Source organism: Bombyx mori, chromosome 9, assembly GCF_030269925.1.
Source record: "Bombyx mori chromosome 9, ASM3026992v2".
Lineage (NCBI taxonomy): Eukaryota > Metazoa > Arthropoda > Insecta > Lepidoptera > Bombycidae > Bombyx > Bombyx mori.
In genome coordinates this window covers 13,582,571-13,598,663 of record NC_085115.1, presented here as the reverse complement: position 1 = coordinate 13,598,663, position 16,093 = coordinate 13,582,571, and the positions used below count along the sequence as shown (strand labels likewise).

The following is a 16,093-nucleotide window of genomic DNA, read 5'->3' as shown; positions in this document are numbered from 1 at the left end:
ACCGTACGCTCTTTATAACTCGTTAAATTACGAGAATTCGTCTGGCCATATACCGAAAGAAAATAATAAATATAATAATAATCATGCAAATAATTATAAATCTTTCAAATCGTGAAGTCACAGAACTACGTCATTCTTACGATTTCCGATTGTTATCCGGCGGCTACGTCACATGTCGTTACTAAATTAGTTAGCAACAAATTCGCGGATTCACTCGCGATTTTACGTTCTAACTCAACGATATGACTTAGTCGCAACACGTAGTGCTTACAGTCGTGTGCCAATATGTAGCAGTTGTATAATATTAAATGTTCTACCTCAGATGAACTAGATAAATTTTAATAGGTTTTTTTTTATTATAATAATGTCACAAGTTTTCTTGAATCGGATATTATTAGGAAAACTACTTAAATTACCGATTAATACCGATCGGTAAAACTACGGTTTTTCTTAGTTTTCCGTGATATCGAAGCGAGATTAAGTCCCAAAAATACTTAAAAGTAATTAAAAAGAAAAAAAATTATCGATCTTCTTTAAAGACGAAAAATGTAAAGTACTCGTAACGTCAGAAATAATAAGATGTCATAGCAGTTTTTATTATTCTCACTGGTGTGGGACTAACTGGTGACAAGAATATGTTTGACCACGCAATAGTATTTACTAGTGGTCCCCCGGTTATCGAAATTTGACAATAATTATTTGAAATTATAGGTTTGAACTTTATCATGGTTCTATTGTCAAAGATTAATACACTTCTATAATCACAGATTTCGCTAAGGCTACACTTTAGACAAATAATATTAAAGATTAAAAATCTTAATCTATTGTCAATTTAACTACAGACTTTAAGCAATAGCAAAAGTTTGACAGTAAACAAAGAGTATATAATATATTATAATGTGTGTGTGTCAAATACACGGTAATATCTGTAATGTTTTTTTATTATTGATTTAATGCATAATTAAATAAAAAATAGCATTGTGCACTCCTGCTCTATATTCTCTACAAACGGCTCGCTCCGGCTCCGCTCGGGTCTTTAACAAAAATTTCAACGATATTTGACGTTGTTTTATTTTTTAAAATAAAAGAACACTTATTGCGGCATAACTATAATAGTTAGAAATATGCTGTGGCGACACTTTTTGTAAATATTAATGTGTTCTACAAAGTCGTAGTACATTATTGTATTCTATCATGAATAGTTTTCGCAGGGCACGCGAAAGAACATTTTAGGTAATTTTTTACACCTTGGGTTACATTATTGGGGTTTTAGTAAGGATCCCTATTTTTTCAAATAAGATTATAGCCTATGTCACTCGGGAACAGTGTAGCTTCTAAACAGTGAAAGAATTATTCAAATCGGTTCAGTAGTTTCGGAGCCTATCCGATACAAACAAATAAACAAATATTTACTCTTTATAATGTTAGTATAGAAGTGTAGATTAGTATAGATAAGTGTGAGAAGTTTCATACTCCTTCGTCCGCGCAATTTTCGTAAAAAGGGGTACAAATTTTTTGCTTCACGTATTAATATATATAGATAATGCTGTTTGAGTTATTCATTAGTATTTTTTTTATATTCCGTTATAGAAAGGAAACTTGCGTGATACGTCACAATGCTGATAAGAAGTGTTTATAAGTTTCACGTGTTGCTCTCTCAATATAAAGCTGCGGGAGCGCCCTACATCGCCACAACAGAACCAGCGCTCGTATTGTTAACATTAAGTTATATTCACGTTAAATCACGAAATATTAGTCTCATCGAAGAGCGCAAACGAAAAAAAAATGTCACTTATACTAAGAGCTTTGATTTTAATTGTGAGTCGTGAAGCTAATTTTATTTTTTTTAACAATTGTATTAGTAGCTGTTCAATTCGAGAATTGAGTGTTAATAATCTGAATTTCTTTCAGGGGTCGGTTCAGTTCAGTGTCGGCAATACAATTTCGAACAACAATTCACTTATAGTCGAAATGCCACCGGGATGCAGAGGCGAAAAGATGTGTTTTGAAAAATCTAAGGACTATCCAACCGATAAAATCAATAGCCTATTAAATAGCACGGTAAGAATTATTTGAATTCACATAGCCACGTAACTTTTTATAAGGTAGACAGTAGTTTAGTCTGATGCTATTGCATATTATGGGTCCGCATGGATTGGTACAACGATCCTGCCTACTCCAACCGGGGAGTAGTCTTGCTTTCTGGTCGAAGGGCGGGATGGGCGCTCTGCTATTTTTTAATTTTTTTATTGCTTAGATGGGTGGACGAACTCACAGCCCACCTGGTGTTAAGCGGTTACTGGAGCCCATAGACATCTACAACGTAACATGCGCCACCCACCTTGAGAGATAAGTTCTAAGGTCTCAATATAGTTCCAACAGCCGCCCCACCCTTCAAGCCGAAAAGTATTACTGCTTCACGGCAGAAATTGGAGGGGTGGTGGTATCTTCCCGTGCAGACTCACAAGAGGTCCTACCACCAGCTATGCAATCAGACTGCGACCTTCGTGGAGGCTTATAATGCTTATAGCTCTAAAGCATTAAATGTTTAGTAGACTCAGTTGCTTATCAATATTTAATTAGCTCATGCGAGACATGCCTCTTAATTCGATGTGAATTCGAAAGTGATTTTTTTTATTCATTAATCCCTTATGGAGGAGGAGGCCTTAACTCGAAGAAAAGTTTTTTCTAAGAATAATAAAAAAGTGTATATTTTATAAGAATTTAATTATTGTTTGCAAGAAATAAAAAGGCTTTTATAGAAATTCCTTATGGAACTATTATCTCGGCAGGGTTGGGGAATAGCCGACGCGATCAGGGTGGTCGGTCATCGACAAGGTAGCTTCGTAGAAATCTGCAAATCTAAGATACTGGTAAGTTAATACCCACACTTATTTTCAACACATTATTTTCAACATTTTGTGGGAATATACGACAAAGGGAAGATCTTCCCCTGAGCGGGTTTTGCTCGGTAGACCGTGGGTCCGAATTTTGTTTTTTTTTTTCCTACTTAAGCTGATAGCCTTGAGAGGCTATTTCAGCGTTAACTAGTAAGTTAGGTCACGGGGCTCAAACCAGAGTGATGCTAACACTGACCCTGACAAGAGCAGTGTTTCGCAGAATCTACCGCCGGATCGGAAACGCGACCCACTGAGAAGATCCGGCGAGAAACTCAGTGGGCTGTGTCTATGGGGGGCATGTTGTTGTTCGGAACTTGTATTTATGCAAGCTTATCTTGAAAATGTCGTAAGCGAGGTTCAGGCATTTGTCAAATATCTTGTATTGTATGATGGCTACCGCCACAAGTTGCTCTCCTTTAAGAGATTATACTCCAATAATTGATCTGTTCTTGTACCGGTTATTCAAAATCGCATCAAAATTAAATGTAAATAAATAATATCAGAGTAAAATTTCGGATGGATTAGGTTTTGTTAACGAAATCGAGCGAAGGTGATTTCATAACATTTTTTGAGGCTATAATATACGAACAACTAAACATAGATCGTATCGAGGGGTGATAGGATATCTGGCTTTATCTACATTTCCCTTAATACGCTACTTTTATTTTTGTAATTAGAGGTCCGTTTTATTTGGTATTACTATCAACAATTCGATGTTTTTAATTGAATTTCAATTAAATTTAGCTCATTCGAATAGTAAAGAAGAAATTTTATGTTTAGATATTTTTTCCAAATTTTCCAAATCGTTAAATGGCTTCGTACTGGTGGTAGGATCTCTTGTGAGTCCGCACGGGTAGGTACCACCACCTATTTCTGTCGTGAAGCAGTAATGCGTTTCGGTTTGAAGGGTAGGGCAGCCGTTGTAACTATACTGAAACCTTAGAACTTATATCTCAAGGTGGATATGTCTCAAGATCTAAGCAATAAAAAAGAATAAAATTGTATCTCTTGTAAAGTTGCAAAAATGTCACTTAAACCTTTCACCCCTCGACACTAATGTATTTAATGTTCTTAAATTTCATTTAGTAGTTTAATGATATTATTATTTAATAATTTACAAGAGCTGTGTTTAAATGATATTTTGATTTAATTGGAATTTACGAACAATACTTTTAAATTGTTTTTTTTTTTCGTTGGGTTCCTGTAGCTTTTATTCATTGTATCTCTCTATATCTACCTCTCTATATACTCTATTCCAATTACGAAGTCCCCTAAGACAGATGTTATTATTATGTTATGTGTGAATTATTATATGTGTGATGTTATTATATGTGTGAATTAATTGTATAATGATTTAGATTGTTTGTGTATTTTGTAAGTTAACGCCCATGAACTAAATAATAAATAATATACATAATTTGAAATGGCAAATGATTATTATTTCAAATTATGCGAAACGTAAAGAGTTACGTTCTAAGTCGTGTGAAAAGGGACTTCGTAATTGGAACAGAGTATAGATCTTGACATTAACGCTTCAATTGTACTTAGACTAAAACGTATTATAATGAATGTGTTTCTTGAACAGCCACCTACACAGGTGTACGAAATTGAAGACGAGAACGGCATCATTCGGTTCGTTGTTCAAGATGAGAAGTTTAAGCAAATCGTGAACGTCATTAAGTGCAGGTATGCTTTGGTTGACGCCGTAAATGGATACAGAGCCCTCCTCCCTGAGTCTCATTCCTCATGTCTGTTGATTTTTTTTTATTGCCCTTGTAGGCAGACGATCATATGAACCACCTGATAATGAGTGGTTACCGTCGCCCGTGGACTTCAGCAATGCCAATAGTCGTGACCATCTCCTCCCGTTATCTTTCTCTGTTCTCGGCGGTGTGCATGGCATCGTAGACGGTGGTATCCAGAGTGGTGCGGATTTGGTCGGACCGGCGCATTGGAATACGGCCACGAGTTCTTTTGCCTGCAATCTTGCTAGTTGATTGCAAGTTGATTGCTGGCAAGATTATTATAACTGACATGTAGAGCTAGCTGGACGTCTATTAAATCATAGTTTCATAGGAAACAGAAGTGACATTTAATCGTGCCCAATACTGCCCGCCTAGTGCTAAATAGTTGCCGGAACTAAAAGACATCAACAACATAAATTCCACCTTGAGACGTGAGCTCTAAGTCTCAATTTTATAGTACGGCTGTATTGTCGTGGGCGATGTCTGTAACTTAAATCCGTCGTAGGCGATATCTGTACCTTAGCGAAATTAGTACAGGCTGAAAGTACTTTTTATTACTGTATTGGCTGACGAGCGCACGGTTCACTCGATGTTAAGCGTTGCCGAATGCAAACGTCTAGCTTCTGCAGAACTTGGCGTTCAAACCGAAACTCATGACTAATTTGCAGCCATAATAATTTGATTAATAATTTAATAATAATGATTAATAATAATTTGACTGATTTGTAGGTAGCGACTTAAGTGCGCTCCTACCGTTTCTGACGTCCACGAGTGACTATAAACACTTACCATTCGGTAGGCCGTAAGCTCGTCTATCTACGAAGGCGATAAAAACATTAAAAAAAGGAAACCAGTTTGTATAATACTATTATTATTTGATTGCAGTGACGAAGGGAACATCACGAGGTCGTCTGATATATACGAAAGATCTTATTTCGCTTACGGAGCATTGATAAGCTACAGCCTGACGTGTAGACAGGTAACAATTGATTTCAAGTTCCTGGTGCTCAGTATAGACGGGCAATCACTCGACACAGCTTCCGTAAGCGGAGGACTGCCAGTCTGTTGCTCTTGCAATGTGGAGAGAAAAAATATTAATAATTTTAGCGAATCGTGTTCGAATCAAACCATCGAATCAAACCATACTTAGTATTAGGACGCGATTTTGACGAAAAAGCAACACAATGACTTAGTGATAGATTATCTTAATGATTGCATTATGTCAATAAATTTAGACTGAACCATAATTGTTATGACTTTTATTTTAAATCCCAAAATTATGTGACTTACTTTAGTGATTAATGCAGTTAAATTTTCAGTTTAGATTTGGCTCGGGGGCTTGGGGGGCACCTCATCGCCCTCTTGGTTGGTGACTGACTTTTTCTTCTTCTTCTTCTTCTTCTTTTTGTTTTTGTTAATCTTGTCTTTCACATTCTTGTCCTTGTGTCCGTCAATGTGTTGGGGTCCCGCCATTGTCGGGTTTGGGTTAGAAATAATATTTGCTGGCTCTGATGACCTAGGTCCGGTTTTAGATTTTTTACCAGGTTATTTTGGAGTCTTTGCTTCTGCCATCAGGTTGGAGGCGGTAGGTCTTACTTCTACCATGGTTTATTTGTATGGTACGTCCGAAAAGGGCGGGGGAGGGTGGGAGGATTTCCCCGTATCTGGCCGGAAAACCCTGATTTTTTATGGCCGTCACCACTTCTGCCGCGTCGGTGTCAGGAGGAAGGCCTCTTACGGCCACCCTCGAAGGAATTTCCTCGGCAAGTGCAAAACAAACAAAAAAACCCTGGGAATAGAATAATATAAATTTGAGGGGGGAGGGGTTGGGGTGTTCCGTGGGGAGGCGATTGCCAAGGTCAGTGCCAGAATCGGTCCGGGTGGGGACCCCTCAGCCTGCCAGCTCCCGGAACCGACCCTTTGTTGGGTTACGCCTGTGTCTATTTGGAACCCCAGTAGGTTTGCCCTCCAACCACAAACCCGACCACTAATCTACGGATACGCAGCCAATATACGCTATCCAACTTTCGGTACACTGATGAACAAATACTTCACCGATTCCAGAGGCAGTAATATATTTAAGGTGCTAAAAACGGTACTTATGTATTAACGCCACCGCGGCAAAAATTCTATTAAAAAGCCGATAAAAAGCAATCTTTATGTTTTTATATAGTGGCCTATCTTTTGGTTTTCTTATTGTTTGCTGATTTTTGAGCTTAAGTTTGAATCGGCGTTATCTCCGGCGCTGCGGGAAGAGCCGCCCTTCCGCCCTTGCGTGCCGAAGCACGGTCACTCGTACTCCGCTTCGCTGAGGACTGCTCTCCCTCCGCGCCTCTGTTTTTTTATATACACTCTAGGGGTAGGGCAGACAAGACCAGGTGGAAAGTGGGGTGCTCTGATTCGCTTTTCCATATTTTTCGAATATTTATGCAATTTTTTTACCAAAACACGAGCAATTTTACTATTGCTAACCATTAAAATTTTGCCGCGCTGCCGTTAATATGTAAGTAAGTACCCTAAAAACTATAAACATAGAAGGAAGTACCTCTCTTACGCTCGGTCGGGTCTGCCGGACGCACAGACCAGAACGCTGCCGTTGGGGGTAGGTTGTAGGACCAGTCAATACGAGAGCTGATTGTATGAGGACCTAGACTGAGGACTTACCATCTATGGGCCAACTATGAGACAGTCTGCGGAACTAAGCCTTATTATGAGTTGTTAAGGGGTTTTGTTGAATTTAAAATTATCTAAAATTAATTAACAAAGGGCTTAGCGGTAGTTATTCATAAAATAACAAACCACTAAGCCAATGCCGGTACTAGTGAAAATTATTATAAATAAGTAGATTTTTTTTTTTTTCTTAGATGGTTGGACGAGCTCACAGCCCACCTGGTGCTAAGTAGTTACTGGAGCCCATAGACATCCACGACGTAAATGCGCCATCCACCTTGAGATATAAGTTCTAAGGTCTCAATTATAGTTACAACGGCTGCCCTACCCTTCAAACCGAAACGCATTACTGCTTCACGGCAGAAATAGGCAGGGTGGTGGTACCCACCCGCGCGAACTCACAAGAGGTCCTACCATCGGTAAAAATTATGTTGTGCAATTTAAGTGAGGTTAGAACTTGATAGTATCAAAAGGACAACGATGTACAATTTAGGAATTCTAGGCTTAATTAGTGTTAATGTTGGTGAGTGTGTGTAATATGGTTGGTGTGTCTAGATCGAGCACTACAGTACTAAGGAGCGTGTGGGAGTTTTATTGGATAGTGTTTTGTGTTTTGGTAGCAGGTAAGTTGTGGTGCTTCATTGAATTTTAATTAATTTGAAACGGAAAGAAATATGAATTGGTGTATTGGTTTGAAATAGCGTTTATAATAGAAAAGTGTGTGGGTACCGGGCTCAAATTCCGACCGAAGTACCGGTTGGGGTGTAGATGCTGTATGGTATTGTAAGTGTACTGGGGGTAGTTTTGGGGAGGCAGGGTGGTTTAGCTGCGGCTCCGAAGCGGCTTATATTGCTATATATGTTGTTGTAAGGGCGAATATGTATAGGTGCTGTGGATGTTTGTATTTTAAACAGACAAACTTGGATAAATAAATAGGGTGGAGTATTCTATTGTGGTATGTTGTTTGAATAATAAACGGTAGGTTAAGGAGAGAATTTAGATTAAATTTGGATGGTGACTTTAAACTAAGATTTGGGATCAGATATTGTGGGTATAAAATCCAGAATCTATTTGGTGTATTCTTTGGGGTGAGGGGTGTAGGTATTGTGTTTTATTGTTTTTTGTTGTTTTTTATTGCGTGGCCGGGTTGGGGGGTGGCTTAGTTATGCAGGGTGGGTTGGTTATTGCTCAGAAACGGGTTTATTATTATACAGGGTGGGCCAGAAAGGCGTGCGAATTTCAAAATCACATTACTCGCGACAGGAAAGCGGGAGCGGGGTGCGGGTAGTGGGGATAGGTTCCTTGGTTCTCGGAAATTCAGTTGCCATGGAGCGTTTTACCGGTGAGCAGCGTGCTTTTTGTGTGAAAACGTATTACAAAAATGGCGATTCGGGCACTATTGCGCGGCGTTTATTTCGTTCTAAGTTTAATTTACATGATTTAAACCAATGTCCGAGTGAAAGTGTGATCAGATCGTGGGTCAGAAAGTTTGAGTCTTCGGGTTCGACATTAAATGAAAAACCTGCGGGGCGTCCAAGGTCTATAAGAACGGAGGAGAATGTAAGCGAAGTCGCGGTATCTGTACGGCGCGATCCCCAACAGTAAATTCTGATCGCTACACAGCAATGTTATGTATGTTAGCATAATTTTGAAGCCTATAACAGCAGGACCTGGTTTCAACAAGATGGCGCGACATCCCATACATCCAATGAGTCTTTGGCAGTTGTTAACGAAATGTTTAATGGAAAACTGATATCGCGTCGAGGGGACATTCCATGGCCTCCCCGGAGCCCAGATCTCACGCCACTGGATTTTTTTCTGTGGGGGTACCTCAAGAATCGCGTTTATGCCAATAAACCGACGACAATTGCCCAGCTCAAAGACAATATTCGCAAGGAAATGTCCGATATCCCACGAGCGATGTGCCAGCGAGTTTTCACGAATTTGAGTTCTAGATTGGAAGAGTGTGTACGTGTAGATGGCACACATCTCAGCGATGTTATTTTTAAAAAATAAAATTCCCATTTGTATTCTTTATTATAATTATATTTTTTCTTTTATATATAACAGAAAATGTAGATTTCCTCGGTGTAAAAATTGACAACAAATTAGATTGGAAATCTCATACAGACGGACTGTGTAAACGTGTCAGCTCCTCGGCCTATGCACTCTTTAAATTATCCTCTATTTTAAACACAGACGCCTTACTAACTGCATATCGTGGTGTAGTTGAATCCTGTCTTAGATATGGAATAATTTTCTGGGGAAACTCAACGCAAAAAGATCAAGTTTTTAAGGCACAAAAAAGGTGTTTAAGGTCTATGTTTGGATTGGCAATAGCCGACAGCTGCAAGCCATATTTTGCAAAGCATAAACTTTTTACCCTTCCTTGTCTATATATATACGAAGTTTTTTTTTTTTTTTTTTTTTTTTTTTTTATGATTGAAAGTTTACTGGTGGCCCGAAGGCCTTTCCAGTTTCACCAGGACAGGTGGGCGAGCAAAGGCTCAGCCAAGAGGGGTGGGATTTGCTAACAACTGCCCGAGCGCCTCCGAAGGAGACCTAACAACTCAAGAGCAATTGTTTCGCGAATGAATCTACTACCGGATCGGAATCGCGACCCGCTGAGAAGATCCGGCGAGAAACTCAGCGGGCTGATGCATGGGTTAGGTTGCACGTCGACCTCTTTGTCGAGTTCGACGAGTACGGTTACCGGGGTCCCTAAGCCTGCTCCTAGTATTAGAGCTGAAGGCATCTAATGCAAAGGTTATTGGATCTGATGGATCCGTAAGGACGTGTCTAGGGCGTCGACGGTGACTGGCTCCTGCATGATCAGGATTCGGGGAGTAGTCAGCGGCGGCAACGATAAGGCGATTATCATGACGGATAGCCTTATCGAAGTATCGTTCCGACGCTGACTTCATGTATTTCCGAATTGATTCGAGGCCCAGGTTGTCGTGTAGGTCAACGTTCCTCACGAACCACGGAGCCCCGACAGCTAACCTGCAAAAGCGGGATTGTAGGGATTGGAGGGTGTCTATGTGTGTGCGGGCTGCGTGAGCGAACACCACACTCGCGTAAGTCATGACGGGCCTTATGCAAGTTTTGTAAAGTGTCACCTTGTTCCGAAGGGACATTTTACTCCGCTTACAGATCATGGGGTAGAGTCTACCGAGAATAAACGCGGCACGGTCACGGACTGATTTTATATGCGGGCGGAATGTCATCGATGCATCCAGGGTAACGCCCAGGTACTTGACCTTCCTGGCCCAGGGTATGGGTTGTCTAAAGAGAGTAATCGGGGGTGTGAGATTCCTCCTCCTAATCCGGGAGGAAATCCGTGTGGAGCTTCCCCTCTGAAATAGCACCGCAGTACTTTTCGCTGGGTTGATGTCTATGCGCCATTTTCGGAACCACTGTCCTAGGGCTAGGGCTGCGCTCTGAAGATTCTTCGCGATTAGGGACTTATTTCTACTAGAATAGTAAACAGTCGTGTCGTCGGCGAATAAAGCTAAATGGGTCGGCGGCGACCGGGGAATATCGTTGACAAATAAGCTAAATAGGAGGGGTGAGAGGACAGAGCCTTGCGGGACTCCAGCTGTGAGAGGTCGTGGGGAGGAGCGGGTTCCCTCGACTCGATATCGAAAAGAGCGGTTCGACAAGAAGTCCCGTATGATGAGCACGAGACTATCCGGCACGCCCATGTTGAATAGTTTGAAAATCAAACCATTGTGCCAGACTTTGTCTCCGACAGTACAGAGTCTGTACAGAGAGCTCCCGTGTATAACGGTTTCGGTCGATTAAGCCCCACAAGAATGTGCTCCGTGAGGCGGTGCACCTGAACGCATGAGTGATTTGTACGGAATCCGAATTGTTCATCGATGAGAATGCCCTTGGATGAGACGAAGTCTCTGAGGCGTTTGTAGAGCAAACGCTCATACAGTTTGCCTAGAGACATGAGGAGGCTAATCGGGCGGTAGCTCGTCGGATGATTTTTTGGTTTACCGGGTTTATGTATGCCGATAACGTCCGCTTCTTTCCACACCGCGGGAAAGATACAGTTCGCCATAGCGGCATTGAAAATAGATGCCAACATCACGATGAGTTGGACGGGTAGAAGTTTAATAACGCGGTTAGATATACCGTCGGAACCGGGAGCCTTGCGAGGACGTAGGTCTTTGATCAAGTCTTTAACTTCTATTGGGGTGACGGGTGGTAACGCATCCGATGGTGGCAAGGAGGCTCTGCGTTCTACCTCACTGTCTACTAATTCTACATGAACAGGGTCCACGGATTGAGTGCTGGGCGTGCACTGGGTTTGCAATGTATCGGCCAGCAGCTCTGCTTTTTCGTCATCATCGAACGCCGCGAGTCGGCCTGAGGGGCCTACGAGGGGGGGCATAGTTACTACCGTATCCGATTTGAGAGTACGAGCTAAGCGGTAGTAAGACCTTTGGGAGGGCGCGAGTCCTTCTAAGAAATCAGACCATCTGGCATCTCGGACTTCGGCGATGCGAGACTTTACGTCGCGTTGTAGGGCACGCATTCGAATACGATTTTCCGCGGTAGGATACCTGTTGTAAGCGCGTATCGAGGCGTTCTTAGCTCTAAGGAGTTCCCTAATATCGTCGGACAATTTGAAGCGGTGAAGGAAGTCCTCCGCTACAACTTGTTTCGATGACCTATCTAATGTCGAGGTGATGTGTGACGTTAAGACGTCTATGGCTTCAGCGGTATCCTGAGGAGACGGGATAGAGTCCGGGTTAAACGGGAGCGATGGTGGATCAGATTCAGCCAGGCTGATGCCCAGCGTGTGCCAATCCACCACAGTCCTCGTGACGGCAACGGAATCGGGAGCGCGACCGAGCTTCATAACGACGGGACGGTGGTCTGAATCTAACTCTGAAACTACTTCGATCGAGTGTAAGCGCAGAGTTACGTTTTTTAATAACGCTATGTCGAGTATATCCGGGCGATGCGCGATATTTAGCGGGTAGTGAGTCGGGGTTAGCGGAGCGACGATATCGAAGGCGAGATCATCGACTAACGCGTCAAGCCGCCTACCATTCGGGGTTGTGGTGTGTGAGTTCCACCTGATGTGTTTACAATTTAGGTCGCCCGCCAGAATGACAGAGCTCCCCATGCCGAGCAGCGCCTCGATATCACTGCTTAGAACGATCTTATCCGGTGGAAGATAAACGGATGCGATAACGATCGGCGCGTGTCCCGTCAGTGAGATTCGGCACACTGATGCTTCGATATTAGCGAGCGCGGGAGGATCGAGCGGGACGCAATGCAGGGCTCTTCTATAGTAAATGACGGTACCACCACCACGGGCAGAGAGCCTGTCGTTCCTGACCATGTTATAGTTCGCGATTTTAGGGTCACGGCGCGCGGGCTTAAGTAGGGTCTCCTGCACTAGAAAGATATCAATTTGATGGTCACGCAAAAAGTCAGAAACCTGATCACGTTGATTTGCGAGACCGTAAGCGTTAAAAAATCCTATCGTTACGGATAGGGGCTTTATTCTACTTATATACGCCATTGATTACCGGCGGAGTGAGGGGAGGACGTACGTATTTAATGACGCGTATACGTCGGCGTATTCCTGCACAACGGCGATAAAGTGTTGTGCAGTGGAGGCAGCGCGAATGGCGTCGCCCAAAGCGTTAACGCGCTCAAAGTTGATCGACTGAAAGAAGTCGATCGCTAAAGCGAGATTTTCGGACGCGGTCGGAGGGCAAGTCGCGGGAGAGGGACGAGTCGCGGGGGCGGGACGAATAGCGGAGGAGGGAGTTGTAGCCGTGTTCGTGTACGGCAGCGGTTTTGCCCAGGCCGAGACACTGGGCACCGCCGCCGGAACGAACGCTGGCTTAGCCTGCGACGCAGAGGGTGCCGAGGCTTTGATGTCTGGGCCGGAAGCTCGGAGGCGGTTTTGGCGGGCGACGCGGCGATTTATTTTAGGGGCTCGGGGGCAACCACGGTAATTCGCGGGGTGACCCTGTGTTCGACACAGGACGCAACTAGGCGGTTCCGTCGCGGTTTTTTGGTCGCGTGCGCAGAGGGCCGTGGCGTGATCGCCCAAACACTTAACACATCGGGGGCGCGCGTGACAGTTACGGGAAGAGTGCCCGTACAATTGACAGTTATGGCACTGGCTAGGAGTGCCTTTTTTATGGGGGGCTTCGATGGCGATACCGGAGAGCCTACAGACGGTCTGTGTGTTGAAGATTTTCTTACCCTCGGGGGTAGGCTGGAGGGTGACTAGAACCATATTATATGGCTCCCTACCGCGACCGGTGTGCATACGGTGCACAGAATTCACCTGTTCTAACAGATCTCGCCTTGACGAGCTCTACATCTAACTCTTTAGGGATTCCGCGTATTACAACGCGGAGTTCGCGCTCCTCCTGGAGCGTATAAGTATGGAAACTTATACGTTCCTTACGGAGGTAAGAAGAGAGGGCCCTATGGTCGTCGGGTGTTTGAACCTTAATTTGAATGCCGTTCGCGAGGTTACGGGCATTCGTGAAATTTATATTTTTGGCCTTAAGGGCCAGGCATACTCGATCCCAAGCTGCCTTCTCCTGAAGGATAACCGGGGGAGGGGTCTGGGTTTTATTTTGTGCCACCGGACGCGGCGACGGAGTGGCACGGGCTGGGGGCGCAACGGGAGTCTGAGGGCGGGGGCGCGACGCGTTCACGGCTTTGCTAATTTTAGCGGCCGCGGGAGCTCGAGACTCCGCGGCACGCTTCTTACCCTTCTGTACCAGGGTGAATCCATCCGTCGATGAGGCGGGGGCGAGGTCGACCTCCATGTCCGAGTCAGAGTCGGAGCACGAGGAGGCGGGTGCAGGCGACCTACGAGCAAGTGTAGGTGTTTTAGAGGGCGCGACGGAGGCCGCGGATGATCGCTCAGCTGAAACGATGATCACGGCGGACGACGCAGCAGCTTTTCTCGCCAGTATAGGCGACACGGGAGCGGCAGGCACGACAGAGGCTGCGGTGCTCAATGCAGAAGCTCTGCACGCAGGTACAGGCGACGCAGGAGCAGCGAGCGCGGCGGAGTCCTCGAGAGGGCTCGCAGTGTGATTGGCCTTGAAGGCCAGAAACTCTGAGGCGAGCTGTGGGTGGCGAAGTCGGAGGAATTCCGCGAATACAGCGTCCATTATCGCTGAGTACCCAGGTGGGGCGGCCCCGGGTCTTGAAAACACTCGCCTTGCGGCCAGGCCCCAACTTCTCGGACCTGAGCGGTTCTATTGAACACAGGTGGCAATGCGGCGCGATTACTACAGGACAAAGAAAAAGCACAACAAAACAGAAATTACAAAAAGAAACAAAACAAATAAATACTTGCAGGAAAACACTTTGTCGGCAAATGTTCCACGAACACAAAAATAACTAAAACAAAACAAATAAAAGCTTCCAGGAAACACACTTGGTCGGCAGATGTATCACGAACACAGGCCGCGCGAACAATGGCCGGGCTAACAAAAGCCGGGCGAACAAAGACCGGGCGATCGAGTGGACGATGAGCACGTCCGCACGTGACGGGTGCCTCTATCGGAAAGGCTAAAACTTGTCCCAATAGATTCCCTAAAATGTCTAATGTGGCAAACAGAAATCGACGCGACGATAAGCTATGTTTTCCAAAAACCAAAACTACATTAAAGAATAATAGTATACTAGGTATGAGCGTTAGGATATTTAATAAACTACCGAAGAAATTAAGAGACTTAGATGATTTTAATTTTAAAAAAAACCTAAAAGGTAATCTTATTAGTGAAAATTATTATCACGTGAATGATTTTCTTGGGGATGACATTGAAAATAAATGGATTTTTAATTATTAGTTGAATTATGGATGAATGAATGGTAAATTATATAATATTATAACTATGCACTGCACTAAAATTCGCATGTCAAATAATGACAAAGCATACACGCTGCTTTTAATTTATGTAATAACTCATTTTCACTATGCTTGGCGAATAAATGATTTCTTTCTTTCTTTCTTTCTTTCTTTCTTTCTTTCTTTCTTTCCTGAGCTTTGTAGTTTTTTTTATATGATTTTTTATAATCCGCTCAACTTTATGGCCCACCCTGTATATGCTATTAATATAAGTGTGTATGCGCAGTGTGGGTGTTGTATATTTTTGAATTTTTGACAGGCTAAATAGGGTTACTGGGAGTATGAATATTCTATTAGATTGTATGGAGTGGATGATAGTAAATTATGAAGAAAATTTGAATTTCACTGGTATGAATTTAAATTGTGGTTTGAATTAGTGAAGGATGGGTGTGAGTTTCCAAATTGTGGCCCAGTATTTTAGACTAAATAAATAGGGTTACTGGGAGTGCGGGTACTATTATTTTGAATTCGGTGGGTGATAAAAAAGTGAAATTTGAAGAGAATTCGAATATAACTGGAATGAATTTGAATTGTAATTTGGATTTGTGAAGTGTGGGTGATGGGGTGTGGCTATTGTGATTTATTAAACGGTTTATTTAGTGGTTAATTTTTAGTAGACGGGGTGGTTAGATGTGGCCCAGTAACGGTGTTTAGAGCACTGTATACTAGTGCAGGAGTGGGTGGACAGCTCGGAGCTTTGACAGCTCCCAGAATATGGTTCGCCCAGTCCGGGTAGGTTAATTGGGCTGGAGAAATCCTGTTTTTTCTGCTCAGCCCCGCCAGCCCGTGCGGGCTAGGGCAGGGGGTTCTGCTGTTTGAGGTCGAGTATGCAATTAACTTGTAATAGCCGTTATTTTTTTTAAATT

General features: G+C 43.3%; 1 protein-coding gene across 1 annotated transcript; it reads left to right on the top strand.

The window, feature by feature from the left end:
• The first annotated feature begins 1,662 nt into the window (after positions 1-1,662).
• LOC101738945 (uncharacterized) lies at positions 1,663-5,892 on the top strand. Its single transcript, XM_004931133.5, has 5 exons — positions 1,663-1,818; positions 1,912-2,061; positions 2,793-2,873; positions 4,486-4,586; positions 5,531-5,892. Exons 1-5 carry the CDS (start codon positions 1,786-1,788, stop codon positions 5,793-5,795), a joined length of 630 nt encoding a protein of 209 aa, XP_004931190.3. The 5' UTR covers positions 1,663-1,785; the 3' UTR covers positions 5,796-5,892.
• Positions 5,893-16,093: the final 10,201 nt, after the last annotated feature.

Bases quoted from the DNA above. Each gene is read 5' to 3' on its own strand.
- LOC101738945 (XM_004931133.5), top strand. From the start codon at position 1,786: ATGTCACTTATACTAAGAGCTTTGATTTTAATT. The intron at 2,062-2,792 runs GTAAGAATTATT...TTATCTCGGCAG, and splicing joins ATAGCCTATTAAATAGCACG to GGTTGGGGAATAGCCGACGC. The intron at 2,874-4,485 runs GTAAGTTAATAC...TTTCTTGAACAG, and splicing joins TCTGCAAATCTAAGATACTG to CCACCTACACAGGTGTACGA.